Here is a 16,858-nt window from a genome sequence, read left to right as displayed (position 1 = left end):
GAACTAAGGGGCAGGCCCCCATGGTCGCTTTATTTTAATGTGGCTAAAGAGTCACAGTTGAAAACATGAAGTCCTTGGGGAGGAGCAGAGCTGCGGCCTGCGGTCCTCAGCCTCCCGGCTTCTGCTGTGCTGTCCGTGGGTCCAGCAGCTCCCAGGTGGAGGCCACACTGCTTCTGTCCTGGAGGAAGAGGGGGTCTGTCACCATACTCCAGCTGCAGAGGGTGGGGGCAGACCTGGCTTCCAGCCCACCTACACTTAACTGGTGACCCTCTCCTGATGCCCTTTCCGCCCCTACACCTAGCATGGTGGCTGCTTAGAGATGTGCGCTGTTGGCAGTGTTACACCTGACACAAGCTCGTGTGGACATGTCCTGGCGTCCCTGCCTGGATAGCCACACTCACCTTAATGCTGATACCGTGGGCAGCAAGGTCCTGGCGAAGCGTGTCACATGCGTCCAGCAAGGGTTGCCTCTCCTGCAGCTGCTGTCGCCGGGCATCCCCAGTGGCTGCCTGTGTGTCCAGTGCAAACTGCCGCACCTTTAGCCGGAAGCGCACCAGCTCGTCGACTACGCTGTGCAGGGTGGCTGTGCTGCTGTCTCCTGCAACACACTGTGCGTGACACTGGTAGGCAAGCATGCGGCAGGCTACGGCACCCCGGCCTGGAATTCCCAGTTCCTCCAGGTGGCCTTTTCAGGAACCCAGAAGGGATGTGCTGGCCCAGCTTCAGAGCCAAGCTGACGCTGCCTCTTGGGCGAGAAGATGCTTCCCCACTCTTCCATGGTGCTGGGCACCCTGTGGTGGGAGCACAGGCCCTGCTGCACAGCTCAGCCCAACCCTAGCAGCCTGACTATGAACCAAAGTGACGGTGTCACACACAGTGGTCACCTGGATGGATGGATGGATGGATGGATGGATGGCAGATCTGCAGGCAGCTGAGCAAACCTGGGCACCTGAGAGGACCCAGCGCTGGCAGGACTCTGGGCTTCCTCCCACCTGCTCAGGAGCGGCCGCTGTGCTGTCCAGCTGTGCTTGTGAGTAGGCCAGCGCCCAGCACGCCCAGTGTGTGTGGTGGTCAGCCTTACCCCCTCACCCGGTACAGAGGCTGAGTTCTGCTGCAGACAGGTGTGAGCCTGCGGCAGCCTACACCTTGAGGCTGAGGCGAAAGAGCTGCTGTAGACTAGGCCCAGGTCCAGACCCAGCTTGGCCCTTTCCTTACTCAGCTGCAGCCTGGAAGCCACACCCACAGCCATACACAGCACTGGGCAGAGGGCTGGGGACAGCCCCTGTGAGCACTGCCAGCAGCCTCCACAATGCCCGCAAGGCATCCTACCCACCAGGTCATCTGTGGGTGCAGAGCCCCAGGTGTGGGCGAGGTCCCAGGGCAGCAAGTACAGGTCCCGAGAGGGGCTAAGCCCTGTCACAGGACCCAGGTCCCACGTGGCAGTGGCCAGCCACTTGTCAATGCAGTACTGAGCCAGTCAAGTGCCTGTGGTTAGCAGTCTGCCCACTGACCAGACCCAAGGGTGTGGTCAGTGCTGAGGGCCGGGCTGCCAGGCACTGCCCAGGGGGCTAGGCCTTGAGGGTCACCTTGGGGAGCTGGGGAGCAGCCTGGTGAGGAGAGCAGTCTGTGGACCCGGGGGGGGGGGGTGACGGGAGGGGGCAGGGGAGGTTCCAGCGGGGTCGAGCCCAGGTTTCAAGCTGTACAGGTGAGTTAGAGCAGCAGGTTTCTGTGTATGTGTGTGTACATGTGTGTGCATGCACACAGCAGGGCCCCACAGCCACTTCCACGCAACGTGAGACCCACACCACCAGCTTGCAGTGCCAGCCCTCCTCTGGGACCCAGTGAGCAGAGTACAGCCTGGCTGGGTCCCACAAGGACACCAAGGGTTGTGCAGTGCATCAGGACAGAGCTGCCCCTCTGAGAAGTCCTGGGCTGCACAAAGCCACGGCCACATGAGCACCTGGCAGATTGTGGCAGAAAGCCACCCCAGCAACACTCTGCTGTGCACATGGTCGGGCACCCTGGTCAAGCACCAGTGCCAGTGCCTCAGAATGCTTTTGTGTTCTGGGGACAGTGACATCTTTAGCCACGCCGCAAGTTCATGGGGCACTATGTCCCTCAGGTGGGCACTGCAAGGGGTGGGGGAACACAGCCACTCTAACAGGCCCAAGAGGATGCAGGGCACCAACCTGCTGACTGGCCAGAGAGATCCCCACAGTCTCGAAGAACTGCTCCACATAGGCGACAGTGGCACCCAGCACAGCGGGGCTCCTCGGACCCCCCAGGCCCTGCAAGAGACGGGTAAGCCAGGTGCTGTGGCACATACCTGCTGTCCCAGCACTCAGGAGGGTGAGGCAGGAGGACCACTGTGAGTTCAAGGCAGCCTGAACTGCACAGTGACACCCTGTCAAGAAATAAATAGGGCCAGGGATATTGCTCAGCAGGCTTAATCGCCTGCCTGGTAAGTGCAAGGTCCCAAGGCCCAAGTTCAATGCCTTGCACCACAAAAACAAGTAAATAGAGAGGGGTGCTGTGTGTCAGAACACGGTGCCAGCGGTCTCTTCCTGGTGGCCCACAGCTTCCACGGGCCAGGACACAAGCCAGCTCTGGCAGCCTGTACTAGTGAGGGTGTCCCAGGCAGCCTGCCTCGCTCTCCCCATCTGTCATGTGGGGTGCGGCACCAGCTCATCAGCAGGCTCCTGTGGGCACACATAGCCTTGGCAGTGTGGGGGCACAGTGGTGGAAGGGCAGCTCCTTGGTGAGACACATCCCCTGAAGGCGGGGCCAGGCTCACTGGTCCTCAGCCTCCTCCCTAACACCCTCCACACCCAACCCTTCCTGTAAGGATACCAATGGCCGTGCCTGGCCCAGAGCTGCAGCCTTCACAGAGAGAAAGCATTGGCCAGGGAGGCCCCAGGGCACCACAGCTGCGGGCTGGGCCCACATGGCCCTGCTGGTCACCCTCGAGGCCTGACACCAATTCCTATAGCAGCTGGGACTGTCCCACGGCTCACAAGCCCTGCAACACAGTGACTAGCAGGGCTCGATGCGCACCTGTGGTCCCCCCTCAGCTGTGCCAGACACTTGGACCCTCCCAGCACTGCAGGACAGCGGCCCGGAGACTTGTCATAGACGCTGCCTCCTGGCCCAACCCATAAGCCCAGCAGGCCCCATGGAGCCCTCCAGCAGTGCTGCGCTGGGGCAGAGAGGGTGTGGCCAGGATCCCTGTGCTCAGAGGCCCTGGAGCAGGACAGACTCCATGGTGTCCACAGCTCTTGACCTTCCCTGTCCTGCATGGTGACAGCGCTCCCAGACATGGGTCCCCAAGAGCAAGGACCAGCCCTGGCCAGGGCAACCCTTAGTATCTGCAGGGACAGGAGCTGCTGTTCCCTGTCCCCGCCTGTCCAACACCCAGGTGCCTGCTGAGCTGGCCCTGGTGCTGAGCACTGGACTCCCGCGCGCCCCCTAGATGCTTCCCTCTGGGAAGCGTCATGCGCAGAGCGGACAGTGAAACTCATCCTGAGGCTCAAGTGCACGCTGGAGTGCAGCCGTACTGGCAGGCGCGTCCAGGGCCATGGTGCAAGGCCTGTGTCTGCGGTCCCTGTTCTCATGCTCTGCTTTGTGTCCACCATGAACTGCACAGCCTTGCTGCCCACACCCTTCCACAGCCACACTGAGGCCTCAGAGCGGGGAACTGCGGACTGCATCCCCTGAAACCATGAGCTGACTGAACCCAAGAGCACAACGTCTCGCGGCGCACTCTGTTGTGGGGAAGCTGACGAATATGTGACGCGCTATCCACATGGGAACTGGGGTCTCGCCCATGGGCGCGTGTCCTCTGGCCATGACAGCCAGGAGGCCCACAGAGAGGTCTTCGGGGAGACTCGGGCGCTCCGGAGTGGCAAGCACAGTGGCTCCCTGGGAGAGGCCTTGAGGGCCCCAAGTTACCTCAGAAGCCACCCGGAGCTGCCTGTTCCCCAGGCGCACAAGGTCCAGGATGGCATCCACCGCCCTCAGCGTGTCGAAGTCATCTGCCAGTGCGGCCTGCACAGTGGCCTGGGTGCGGCTGAGCCTGAGGAGGACCACGGGACGTGAGTGGTGCCAACAGAGCTTCCTGTGCCGGTGGGGCAGGGCCGCGGTGGGACACGAGGCTCCGCCCCTCAGGCTTCCCGGAGTCACCTGGGCGGTGGGGACCAGCACAGCTGCATGGACTGAGGCTCAGGCAGGGGACAGCAGGGGACAGCAGGGGCTCTGGCAGCCGGGGATGGTCGTGGCATGCCGCACTGGGGCGCAGGGAAGCGGGCCGAGCAGTCCTGTTGCCGAGTCCAGGAGGCCCGGGCCACGCAGCCCACATGAAGCAGCAGCCTGTGCCCTGTTTCCAGCGGTGCCCTCCCCTCCCCACGGGCCCAGCATCCCCACCTCCAGGCCCTGCAGGTACTGCTCCTGCTCCGGTGCTCCTGCCTCAACCTCCCTTTCCTCCTCCAGCCCGGCTCTGCGCTCTCTCCGTGCTGGCCCCGGGAGCTGTGCTCATGCCCTGCGCTGCCAGCTCCAGGGTACTGGAGCCCAGGCCCGGGCCCTCCAGGCCTGCAGGGGTGGCAGTGTGGCTCAGCCCGCACGCACATGCCGTTCAGGCCACTACGGGCACGGCGCCCTTGACTTTGTTCATTCCAGGCCCCAAGGCCCTGACTGTGGCTCGTGACCCCAATCCGCCCCTTCCTCTCCCTCTTTCCTGCAGTCTGGGTGCTGAACGCAGGCCCCACCCTTAACAAGTAGCTCTCCGTAAATTCCCAGGCTGAGCTCGAAACCATGGCCCTTCTGCCTCAGCCTCCCAGAGCGCAGGGATGTGGGTGCGCGCCTGAGCCATCCACGTCTCCACCAGTCCTTCTCTGTGTATGGTTTTGGGGTTTTTTTATCCCCATGGTACTGGGGATCAAACTTGGGACCTTGCGCTTGCCAGGCAGGCACTTATGCTGTTAAGCTATCTCCACGGCACACCCACTGACTGTGGACCCTGGAGACCAGGCCTGAAGAACTCCCACTGCTCCCACCGCCCGAAGCAGGGCTGCACACAAGCCCCGCTGTGGGACCATGACTCCCGAAGAGCCACCCCGGCGGCTTACCTGTCCCACAGCTCAGCTTCGCTGACCGGGCCACCGGCCAGCTGTCCTCGTATGTAGGCCCTTGCATCCTCCACAAAGGAGGCCAGGCCGCGCAGGACGTGACTGGCTTCTAGCATGGTGCTGTCGCTGTAGTCGATGGCTGCAGAGGACATGGTGGTTGCTAACCAGAGGCTGGAAGGACCAGGGACTCTCCCAGCCTCTGAGGAAGACACACATATCCAGTGGCCACCATCAGCCAGAGCTCGCCAGGGAGTGCATCCTGCTGTCCCTAGGCCTGTCCTTTCCAAGCCATTAAGAAAGGGGTGTGTGGGGCTGGGGGGATGGCTCAGTAGAATTGGCAAGCACAAGGGCCTGAGTTCACTCCCTGGTTCCACCAAAAAACAAAGGGGGGGTGGGGAGGCAGGGTCTTGCTGTGCAGTCTGGGGGGGAGGGGGAAGGGCCTTGCTGTGCAGTCCAGGCTGGCCTTGAACTCACTACCGGCCTTCAACTCCCTGAAATCCTCCTGCCTCAGCCTACCGAGGTCATCTGGCCTGAGGTCGGCCATTGCTCACCTGAGCGGTAGCTGCTGCGCAGGCAGAAGAGCCGGAAGACATCAGGCGAGAAGCTCTGCAGGAAGTCCTAGGAGAGGCAGCACTCGGTTAGCAGGGTCACTCAGGCCTGCGGCTCTGACAGATGAGGGGCGCTAAGGGCAGAGGCCGGAGGGTCCAGCTTCATCTCCACACTCACCGCCACTCACCCTCCCTGCGGGCCTATCAGCCAGGCTCTAGGGGGCCAGGAGGCCATGTGCAGGACACTGTGGGCAATGGGCCCACAGCTGCGCAGTGACCTGTGAGGACAGCACTAAACACAGGGAGGGAGGAGATGGGCCCACTGAGAAGCAGGTGTGGGGTCCATGCCCCTCACCCCAGCACTCTGAGGCTGGGGCAGGAGGACCATGTTCTTGCCCAGACTGGTCAATTTAGTGACTTAGTGAGACACTGCCTCAAAATTTTAAAAAGGGCTGGGGACAGAGCTCAACATAAAGGCCCTGGGTTTAATCCCCAGTGCTGTACACAACCACATGCTGGGTGGCATACAGCATGGAACCTGCCAATGAAACCCACTGCTGGGGTTCCATCTCAGCCCCTGAGGGGCTGAGGCAGGAGGATCACCACAAGTGTGGGACCCGTGTGGGCCGCAGAGTGAGACCCTGTTTCAAAAGATGAGACACAGAGGCAGGAAGGTGCAACCTCCATGCCCACCCAGAAAGCCTCACTGGGCTTGAAGAGACCCCGATGGTGGGAGTGGCCTGGCCTCTGGGGTCTGAGGAGGGAGGCGACCTTGCTGGGAGGTGGGCCACAGCGAGGGGTGGGTGGTTCTCCCGTGGACAGTGCAAGCCCGGCAAGGAGACCGTGGTCCGCGTTACCTTGATAGTGACATAGTTCTTCAGGGACTTGGACATCTTCTGCCCCTGGCCCTTGACGTGCAGGTGCCCTGCAACAGACAGCCCACCCGAGCTGTGGCAACCACGGGACACACGGGGCACCCGAGGCAGGTGACAGCCACAGGGCCTGCTCCATGGCCTCTAGCCCACCCCCTGCCGCCCTGGGGTCCAGGAGGGACAGTAGAGGAAGGCCCTGCTCTTCCTTCCCAAGCCCAGCCCAGGCGACAAAGTCCAGTGCTCGCTGGGGCAGGAGGATCACCCCGAGTTCCAGGCCGGGCCGGGCTGCGCAGCCCTGGGAATGGTTTTTCTTTTCTTTTCCTTTTTGCGGAACTGGGGATTGAACTCAGGCCTTTGCGCTTGCCAGGGAAGTGCTTATTCCACTGAGCCATCTCCCCACTCCCTGGAATGGTTTTTCTGAAAACTGCTTAAAGTGCAGCTACAAAGCAATGTCATTCTGCCTAACACATCATCTAGCCACTCACGGCTCACTTTAAATCGACAGTACTTGAAAATGGAACGCGTTGCTGGGGTCAGAATGTTGGTGTTCTCTGGGACTCGCACGAAAGGGACAGCATGGCAAGATGGGGGTCAGGCCTGGCGCGGGTCCCTTACTGAGCTACTTTCTGTGCTGTGTGAGGAGCAGGTTGCTTTAGCTCCTGTTTCCTGTGCCCGGGCACGGGCATCAAGGGCTGGGCCCCGGTGGACAGCATCAGAGGCAGGAAGCCAGGAGGGCAGGTCCCAAGAGAACCACCGCAGGCTTAGTACGGATCCTGAGCTGCATCCCCAACCCTCTTGTTTATTTTCTGGCAGGATCTCACCAAGTTGCCGTGCTGTCCAAGTCAGTCTTGACAATGTGATCCTCCTGCTTCAGCCTTCCAGAGTTCTGGGACCACAGGCAGGCACGAGCTCTTAAAGGTACCTACCTCAGGGAGCACCCAGCCCCCACCAAAGGACCCTTGGGGACACACTGAGCCACATCAGAACCAGAAGGGAACTGTGTCCTGCCATGTAGACGGAAGGGAGGCACAGCATGGGCCTGAAGCAGGCAGCTGCCGCGCCCAGGGAGGACTTCCGGTCTCCAGCTATACTTCTTGGGCACCACACCTAGGTCTCAGGGCTCTGTGAGCTTCTACAGCTGTGCCCTGCCCTGGAGCCCTGAGGCGACACCGCTGCTAGAAGGCCAAGGTCTCCCAGCTGGCCCGCGTCACAGGCAACACCCTGCCTGTGCCCCCAAACCTCGCATCTCACTGGGCCCTCAGGACACAATGGTCACACCGGTCCTAGAGGACCAACCACATGTCACAGCCACCAGATGGCTCTAGTGTTCCCAGCCGGGCCCAAAGGCCACAACTAACCTGAGCCGTAAGGGACTCGGGACCTACTTCCGGCACAGCTGCTCCCGAGGACCTGGTCGCAAGGAGGGGGACTTGTCTACCCCTCCAGGGAGCACAGCAGGGATCAACAGGTTGGCCACGCAGGGGACTCAGGAGCAATAGGGTCTCGGGTGCCACGGGACTTTGCTTTTCAAAACAGTCTCTGGGTTCCAGGCTGTTCTTGAACTATGTAGCCCAAGCCTCAAACTCAGTGACCCTCCTGCCTCAGCCTCCCAAGTGGTGGGAGCACAGTCCCGCACACCACACCTGGCAGTGGTTTTCCCACTCACCTTTGCATGCCAGGCTGTCCCAAGTCCTCTGTGCAGCAGCTGGAAGCCCTCCCCACATCCCAGTTGGGTCACTTTCCCATGGGAAGGGCTGCCCTCAGCCCCAGCCTGGCCACATGTTCCCACAGCCAGTGAGGGCCACACAAGCACCATGCTCACCTGAGTGCAGGAAGTAGTTGCCCCACTGCGCACACTGGTGAAAGGCCTCACACTGCGCAATCTCGTTCTCATGGTGCGGGAAGGCAAGGTCCACGCCGCCCGAGTGCACGTCCAGGTGGCTCCCAAACACAGCGCTGCAAGACAGGGCATTGCAGCGGGCCTGGGGAGGGGCTCAGCGGGCGGGCGTGGGCATGCGCCCCTCTCCAGGGCCATGAGTGGGTGGGTGAAAATCTCAATGTGTAGCCAGCACCTGCACCCCACCCGATCCGGGGCACCTGCAGCCCAGGCGCAGTGGGAGGGACCATCAGACACTGCGCAAGCACTTAAGAAAAGAATCGCTCCCAGTACCATGCACTGCCGTCCTGTTGGCCACAGCTCCCCACCACTCCTGTCTTTCTGCAGGAGCTCTGAGGTTCTCTACGAGGTGCAATCAAAAACACGGTTAGCGATGCTGCCCACAAAATGATGATCCAACAAAAGGCAGCTCACAGAAACACGGCGCTGTGCCCTGGTGCACCTCGGCCACGGGTCTGGCAGTGTGACTCCTGGCTCTTCCCAAAGTCACAATAACCATAAGGGCAGTCAACTAAAGATACTCGAGAGCGCCCCCTAGAGCTCCTGCCAGAAGGGGCAGGATGATGGGCAGCTTTCGAGGGGACTGGGGCGGTGCGTCCCTTTCGGTAATAAACATTTCAGTCTGAACGTCTGGGTGACAGGCATCCTGGGAGAAGAAAGCGACCTTGGCCTGCCATGCTGCCATGGGGCCACCCCGCCATTCCCACTTGGGAGGGTCCCACAGGGCAGGTCCAGGAGCCCAGGCCCTGACTCGAGGCAAAGCGCGCAGGCCTCACCTGGCGATGGTGGAGCACTCGATGTGCCAGCCAGGCCTGCCGTGGCCCCAGGGTGAGGCCCAGGACACCTCCCCGGGCCTGGCCGCCTTCCACAATGCAAAGTCGCCTGCGTACCGCTTGTCCGAGTCCACTGTAACGGGAAGGGTTCACCAGGGGGATGCCCAGGCCCGGCCCTCCACAACAGGCGACACGAGGCCAGTGCCTCAGACACCTGCTCCTCCTCCCGGGGCCTCAGGGCTCCTCATGCGTGGGCCTTGCTCCTCCCCACGTGAGCCAGGCCCCACAGCAGACCCACAGCTTCCTGAAGGCTGGAGAACCCTACAGCAAGGACACAGAACTGCAGGACTCACAGCAGCACAACAGGACACAAGTGGGTGTGGCCAGGGCAGGGTGGACACGCTCTGGAAGGGCTGACCCGGGGGGTTCTGGGTGCACCTCAGCCATGTCACTCACCTGCCTCTGTGGCCGGACAGGGCACCATGCCACTTAGTTTGCCATACTTGTCTCCCCTGGACCTCAGCTCAAAGTAGACGTTCCCTGTTCCAGAGATGGTGGTGAAGGAGCGCGTCTGGGAGTGCGAGCCATTTCCAGTCAGGCTTAATAACTAACAAGTAACCAGAGTTCCAAGCAAAACGTGGTGACGTTCGCCTCCATCCAGCACTGGGGAGGCCAAGGCAGGAGGATCTGCACGAACTCAAGGTCAGAGTGCCTCAGATGATCTTATTTATGCCGCTGCTAAGTTTACGGTGAAACGGGAGGTAAAGGGCTGGAAGGCACTTGCCCCTCCAGGGAGCGAGCAATTACTGTCACACTGGGGCGCAGGAAGCAGGAGCACGAACAGCCCTGCGCACTCTGGAGCGAGGCTGTGGCTTGTCACCTAACCCTTGCACAAGGTCTCTGAGCCAGGCGTGGAGACACACGCCATCACCTCAGCATGCTGGGAGGTGCGGCAGGAGGACCCCGAGTTCCAGGCCGGCCAGGACACCTTGGCAACGCAGTGAGGCCTTGTGGAGCCAGGGCTCAGGGCAAAGGCGCCGGCTCCGCCCTAGCACCAGAAAGCTTCCTGGGCGCGGAGCTGCACGAGTACCAGAGGACCGGCGAGCACTCTTCTCAGGCACGTCACAGCCAGCATGCACCCCACAGCCTGCCCGGCAGGGCCTGCCCAGCTCGGCTGGGCTGGGTGTCCCCGTGCTACCTGAACTAAGAGCGGGGCTTTGTTTGGTTTTGGTGTTTTGGGACAGGGTCTCACTAGGCAGTTCAGGCTGGTCTCAAGGCGATCCTCCTGCCAAGAGCTGGGATTACAGGTGTTGACCCCTGGCCCAAAGGCCAAAAACTTTATTATTTTTTTTGTCTTTTTGAGACAGGGTATCGCTCACTCTGCAGTTCAGGCTGGGTTCCAGCTCACTTTGTAGTGCAGGCTGGTCCCAAACTTGCAATGATCTTCCTGCCTCAGCCTTCTGAGTGCTGGAATGATGTGTACCACCCTGCCTGGCTGCTAAAGGTTTACATGGTCTGAAAATTTATCATCTGGACAGAGGAAACCCGACTTCTGTAAACAGCAAAGCCTACACCTGGCTGCTGCGCAGTGCACGCAGACCCTGAGGCCGAAGCAGGACGCACAGCTGTGGGCAGCAAACACAAACCCCTCAGAGATGGACTCCAGGGATGGAGGGCTAGGAAGGCTGGAAAGCAGGGGTGGCAAGGGGGTGCCTGGATGCAGACAGGGGAGCCCAGGACCAAGGGCGGCACCTAGCCTGGACTTGTGAAGAAGTCCCTGAAGGGCAGTGCGGGGTCCCCAGGCCAGAGCCATACAGGGTGTGATCTTGGCTCCACTCAGGGCAAGCAGGGGCCCCACGGGGCTGGGTGACTGATGGGGACGTGGCATCAGCACACGGGCCAGAAGCCACAGGGGACAGCCCCGCCAGGAGGGCCAACGCTGCGGGGACCCAGAACCTGTCCCAGCACTGCCATCCCAGCACCTCCCACAGTGCCACCACGGGCCCTGCTGCACTGCCCCTGCACTGGTCCGTACCTCTCTCGGTGGCATACGCGTGCCCATGTCCCATGATGCCCTGGATGAAGGCAATGATCTGCGGAATGGTCTCCGTCACTCTCAGGGACACAGTGGGCGGGAGCACCTGCGGCAGGGGTGGTGCGGCGCCAAAACTCTCAGTTGCCCAGCCAGGGCTTGGCCAGCCACTGTGGCCAGCACTGCCCCAACAGCCCCTCCTGCACCACTCCAGGTACGCCGGAGACAAAGCCACCAGACCCTGAGCCAGGGGCATCTGCTGCTGTGGCAGTGCTCAAGTCAATGATGGCCCCCATCCAGGCCCACCACAGGCCGGGCAGTGAGCCCTGGTCCGACACTGGTCCCCTATGTGAAGCCAGGCATCAGAGGACACCTGAGCCTGCCAAGCCTACCTTCAGGGCCGCCATGTCCTGCTTGAAATCCTCCTCATACAGCCTGGCCAGGGTGACAGGTGACACATCCATCTGCAGGGGGGCCAGGGTCAATGGCCTGAAGGACCCTGAAGGGCTCCACAGCTGGGCACCACCCTCCAGGAAGGGCTGCCGACCCTCCAGTGCTAACCCTGCACCAGCGCCCAGGGGTGAGTCAAGAGGAACCAGCTCAGGTGACCTGGGCAGCACAGTGAGGTCAAGGGCAGCGTGAACTCCGCAGAGAGACCCTGCCTCAGCACAGCAAACAGCTCTTACACTAAAGGCTTCGTGAGCCTTGCTAGCTGATGACGACAAAAAGAATAAATAACACCATGATTTCCGTTATATAATTTGTTTTGGTTTTGAGACAGGGTCTTACTGTACAATTCAGGCTGGCCACGAACTCACAGCAATCCTGCACCTGGTGACAGGTGTGCGTGGCAAGTCTGCAAGCTGCCCAGTGTCACACGTGGGTCAGGAGCCGTGTCTCCCGAGGCCCAGGCACCCCAACAGCATGGCACGAGCACACAGTAAGGAAGGCCACCCCTCGGCCTTGTGCGTCCCTCAGGGGCAGAGTCCCCTAATGGCCCTGCAGACGTGGGGGACCAACGTCCCTGGTGAAGGCGCAGACACAGTGCCCAGCACCACACGGGGCAGGGCCTGGGTTCCGCTCTGGGGTGAAACAGACCTTTTAGCAAAAACAACTGTCCGTGCCGTGTACGCAGCAGAGACAAGAAAACCGCCCCAGAGCCACACCCTCCTGCTCCGCGCTCCGGAGCTCAGGCCTGTGCAGCGACCGCCCTCTAGGCCACTGGGGGCCACGGCCCACACTGAGCCCCTCAGGACATGCCGTGGCCACTGAGACCACCACAAAGTCACAGGTGACGGCCCTGGGCTCTCAGTCCTCCGCACAGCTGCAGGGTCCCGGCCAACACACACACGTGCTCCCTGGCCAGGCCCAGCTGTGTGCACTCCCGTCCCTGCACCCACGCCTGAGCCACATGCCTCAACGCAACACACACATGCACTCTCCTGGCGACAGCCAGGTCCCCACGTGGAGGTCACCAGGCATCCCCTTCAGTAACACCTGAGGGTCCGTGGCCTGTACCCGTGCCAGGGCGGAGGCAGGGTCTGCCCTGGTCACCATGGTGCCTTCTAGTCGCCCTGAGCAAGAAGCCAGGCCAGCACCTCGCCATCCAACAGGAGCCATGCCAGGACGGGCAGGTGCCCGAGCCCGCGTGCTATGGCCCGCTCACCTCGCTGGCTCTCCTGATGATCTTATCGTCCACGTCCGTGATGCCCATCACCATGACAACACTGCATCCAAAGACCTTGGTCAGGAGCCTCCGGATGACGTCAAATCTCACGTAGGAACTGGAAGAAAAGGATGGTGTTGTCTTCAGCACACCAGCCACTCTGTGAGCCGGGGAGAGCACACTGCGACCAGACAGCTGCCACGGGGCTTACGTGGATCAGCCATACCACGTGGCCCGAGTGACGTCAGTTTCAGAGCACAATGGTAGTATTTTTAATTTTAGAGCTGTTCAGAGATTCAGCCTTTAGTTAAATGTGTAAAAATTCACTCATAATACAATCTCAGTAGGTGGCCACTCTGGGCCACCGTCTAGAATAATTTTCATTCTATGACGAAATGAGTAGAAGCAAACAAATACAAATCAGGACAAGTACACTCATCCCCTTAGGGCTGCGTCACATGACTGCAGAGATTGCTAAGCCATTCTAGAATCCTAAAAGTGAAAACCAAGAAAGTGATAGCGGATGGCTCACATCTATGAGCCCAGGACTCAAGAGGCTGAGGCAGGAGGATTGCTGCAAGTTCGAAACAGCCAATCTCTGTGACGCACAGCCGGTCCCTATGATACTGCACACTGAATAAACCGATCTCCAGCGGACAAGCTGCTCTGCCTTTGCACTTCCTACTTTTTCATCCCATGTAAGTCCTAGACAACCAGAGATCAGGGCCTGATATTCTGGATTCATCTGGATCCGTGCCCAGTGACATAAACAAAAAGCTGCCTCCAAATCTGGTGTCATTTCGGTATATCTGGTGTGTCTGCCAGGAAGATCGACCATGCCGACCGCTTGGGTCACTGGCCATGGCCCTCTTGGTGGAGCAAGCACTTCTCTGGGTCCCGACGGGAAGGTGACAAAACCACTCAATCCTGCCACCTCCCTGCCTACAGAGCTGGGCCCAACAGCCCATGACTGCCTGGCACTGTCTGGTAAACTCAGGCCAATCAGACTTTAAATCCCCCTCCCTGACAGATGCTGAGACACTGTTTAGGATGGGAGCAGCTCCTGCGAGGACTGGCCAGACCTGCTGCAGTCACCTGCTTCTGCCTGTGCTGCTGCTGCTGCTGCTGCTTGGAAACCAGCCACCAATGTCAGAGCCGGCCCTGCCCCCACCCTATCTCTGCAAGCTCACCCACAGCCCTCGCTGGTGCCTGCACCCTGTGGCCAGCTCAGAACGGCTCATAGCCAGCTCCACAAGTTTAGTTAAAGCTACAGTGGGCTGGAGAGATAGCTCTGTGGTCTAAGCACCTGCCTGGCAAGCACAAGGTCCCAAGTTTGATTTCTGGTACCACATGCTGTTCTGGCCCCTGCCAAGCTGGCCACTGAAACCGTGGCTGCACTCTTGTAATCCCAGCACTGGGGAGACTGAGACAGGAGGATCACTATGAGTCCAAGCTGTGTAGCAAGACCCTGTACTTGGGCTGGCGAGATGGCTCAGTGGTCTAAAGCACCTACTTGGAACAAGCTTGGGAAAGCACAGGGACCGCAGTTCGATCCCCCAGCACCACATGCCAGCCAGCTGCGCCCCCTGGTGGGCTGAGCTGGCCACACATACACACATACACACATACACACACACAATAAATAAATAAATAAATGTAAAAAAAAAGACCCTGTACTTGATACATAAATAAAAGATTTAAAAAAGTTACAGCTGTCGCTGCAGTTGTGCCAGCATACACACATGGCCCAGGTGCACACTAATAACCTCCACAAGCTTCAGAAACTCGATCTGCGAACAGATTTACCTGGGCAGCTCCTCTACGGCTCACTCTGGTCACGCTGGACGCTGACCAGTCCATGCGCGGCGGCGGCCTGAGGCCGCCATTCACAGGACTGCTCCATACCTGTGCCGCTTGGTCTGTGTCTCTGCAGACGACTGACCCCAGTCCTCGCTGCCCCATCCCCTGCTAGCTGTGGTCCTTGCCTTCAACTCTACGGATGGTTGCCCCCCCAAAAAACAATCACTCAACCAAGATTTGATGAGTGTCCGGGGCACAGTGGACACGCTCCTAGATAAGACTAACTCCCTCAAGGTGCCGGGAGATGGCTCAGTGGAATAAGCGCTTCCCTGGTAAGCGCAAGGGCCTGAGTTCAATCCCCGGTTCCGCCAAAAAAAAAAAAAAAAAGATTAACTCCCTTACTACCTTGCCAGAGTGTGTGGCAGAGCACACAGGCTAAATTACATCTCTTCCTAAAAACAATCTAAGAAAAACTCTAATAAGGATCTTGGGAGCTCGGCTAGGACCCACCCCCAACCACTGAGAGCCCTGATGTTACTGCTTTTGGCCAGGCCTTGTCCCAGAACACCACACATAGCATGTTTGGCAGATTTGCCAGGAAAACTGAAGGGGGCGGATCTAGAAAGACCCCCAGCCAGGACCCTTCAGCTTTGTGGTTGCCCAGGTAACAGCTCCTGTTTCAGTTCTGGTTGCTCCCATCTCTCAGAAACCAATCCCTGGGGCTGGGGAGATGGCTCAGTGGAATAAGTGCTTCACTGACAAATGCAAGGGCCTGAGTCCAATCCCTGGTTCTGCCAAAAAAAAAAAAAAGAAAGAAAGAAAGAAAGAAAGAAAGAAAGAAAGAAAGAAACAAACCAATCCCCAGTGGCCAAGCCAAGCTGCCTCTGCACTTCCTGCTTGCCATCCCATCTCGGCCCTAGGCCACCAGAGATCAGGGCCTGATATTCTGGGAATGATCCTGATTGGTGTCTGGTGATGTAAATAAACCTGCCTCTACAGCCCAGGCATCAACTCGGTTTGTGCTGCAGCTTCATTGGTACAATGTCTTACATGGCCAACACAAACCCCAACGATCTCCAGCTACGATCTCCAGCGAGGGAGGCCTCAGACCTGGGAACCTGCTTCAAACAAAGCTCAGGGAGACAGCCTGGCCCCAGCACCCAGCCTGACTCCACCTGCCACCCATGCTGCAGCACTGCAGGGAGTGCCCGGGGTCCTGCAGGACCATGCTAGGAGGTCCCCAGGTGGCGGGTCACTGCACAGTGCTCCAAGAAAGCACCTCAAGACCGCCAATCCACCCTGAAGACGCAGTAAGGAGGTCCCGCCCTGTGGAGCACGCCTTGGCATAAAGGTCAGCTCTGCAGGAAGGCAGACGCACAGGATGGCGGCATTCAGCTTCACCACACATGTTCTCCTCAGAGACCCAAGTACAAGTAAGTTAAAGAGCAAACAAAAGACAGAAAATAGGAAACAAGGAGAGGGATCTTTCTGTGACTAAGAAGGGGGCGGGAAGCAGGGGCGGGGAGGGGTCAGCCACGGCAGAATCGGGCAGGAGAAGCCGCTCCTACAGCATGGACCACAGGAGATGACCTGATGGGGCCAGGAGAAACGCAACACTGAGCAGAGACGGACACCTCCACTGCATGTTCAGGCAAAGGCCAGGTTGGTCACAAGTCGCTTTCCTTCTCAGACGACTCTTGTGGAGAAGCTGGTGGGTGGGAGGTAGATTTTGCTTTTAATCCTTGCACACCATATTTCATATTCCAGGAAAGATGTCAAGATACAGGGGCCAGGGAGATAGTCCAGTGGAATAAGTGCTTGCCTGGCAAGTGCAAGGTCTTGAGTTTGATCCTGGGACCACCAAAAAAAAAAAAAAAAAAAGTCAAAATACAATTTTCCCATTTGCAGTAGGCTAGCCCAAAGCAAAGGGGGGAAATGATGCTTTGGTCATTTCATTTTCCTACAACATTAATACAAAAAAAGTTCAAGGGGCGGGGTAGATGGCTCAGTAGAATAAGCACTTCCCTGGCAAGCGCAAGGGCCTGAGTTTGATCCCCGGTTCCGCCAAAAAAAAAAAAAAAGTTCAAATCACCATGTATGGTGGTGCACACCTGTAATCCCAGCACTCAGGAGGCTGAGGAAGGAGGATC

At 59.3% G+C, this 16,858-nt stretch overlaps 1 protein-coding gene across 1 annotated transcript in view; it reads right to left on the bottom strand.

Moving 5' to 3' along the window:
* Positions 1 to 16,858, bottom strand: part of Cars2 (cysteinyl-tRNA synthetase 2, mitochondrial) — a 23,873-nt gene continuing 7,015 nt past the window's right edge. Inside the window, exons 6-18 of the mRNA XM_023715188.1 lie at positions 12,909 to 13,026; positions 11,635 to 11,706; positions 11,246 to 11,351; positions 9,667 to 9,750; positions 9,214 to 9,343; positions 8,363 to 8,496; positions 6,526 to 6,593; positions 5,672 to 5,738; positions 5,121 to 5,259; positions 3,949 to 4,072; positions 2,190 to 2,288; positions 402 to 620; positions 1 to 178 (exon numbers count right to left, since the gene is read on the bottom strand). Of these exons, the coding sequence (XP_023570956.1) occupies positions 107 to 178; positions 402 to 620; positions 2,190 to 2,288; positions 3,949 to 4,072; positions 5,121 to 5,259; positions 5,672 to 5,738; positions 6,526 to 6,593; positions 8,363 to 8,496; positions 9,214 to 9,343; positions 9,667 to 9,750; positions 11,246 to 11,351; positions 11,635 to 11,706; positions 12,909 to 13,026 (1,432 nt within the window). The 3' untranslated portion in view covers positions 1 to 106. The remainder of the gene's footprint in view (positions 179 to 401; positions 621 to 2,189; positions 2,289 to 3,948; positions 4,073 to 5,120; positions 5,260 to 5,671; positions 5,739 to 6,525; positions 6,594 to 8,362; positions 8,497 to 9,213; positions 9,344 to 9,666; positions 9,751 to 11,245; positions 11,352 to 11,634; positions 11,707 to 12,908; positions 13,027 to 16,858) is intronic.

This window comes from Octodon degus, unplaced genomic scaffold (assembly GCF_000260255.1).
Source record: "Octodon degus isolate 3935 unplaced genomic scaffold, OctDeg1.0 scaffold00039, whole genome shotgun sequence".
Lineage (NCBI taxonomy): Eukaryota > Metazoa > Chordata > Mammalia > Rodentia > Octodontidae > Octodon > Octodon degus.
The sequence above is the reverse complement of the archived record's forward strand: the minus strand, read 5'-3'. Positions and strand labels throughout refer to the sequence as shown.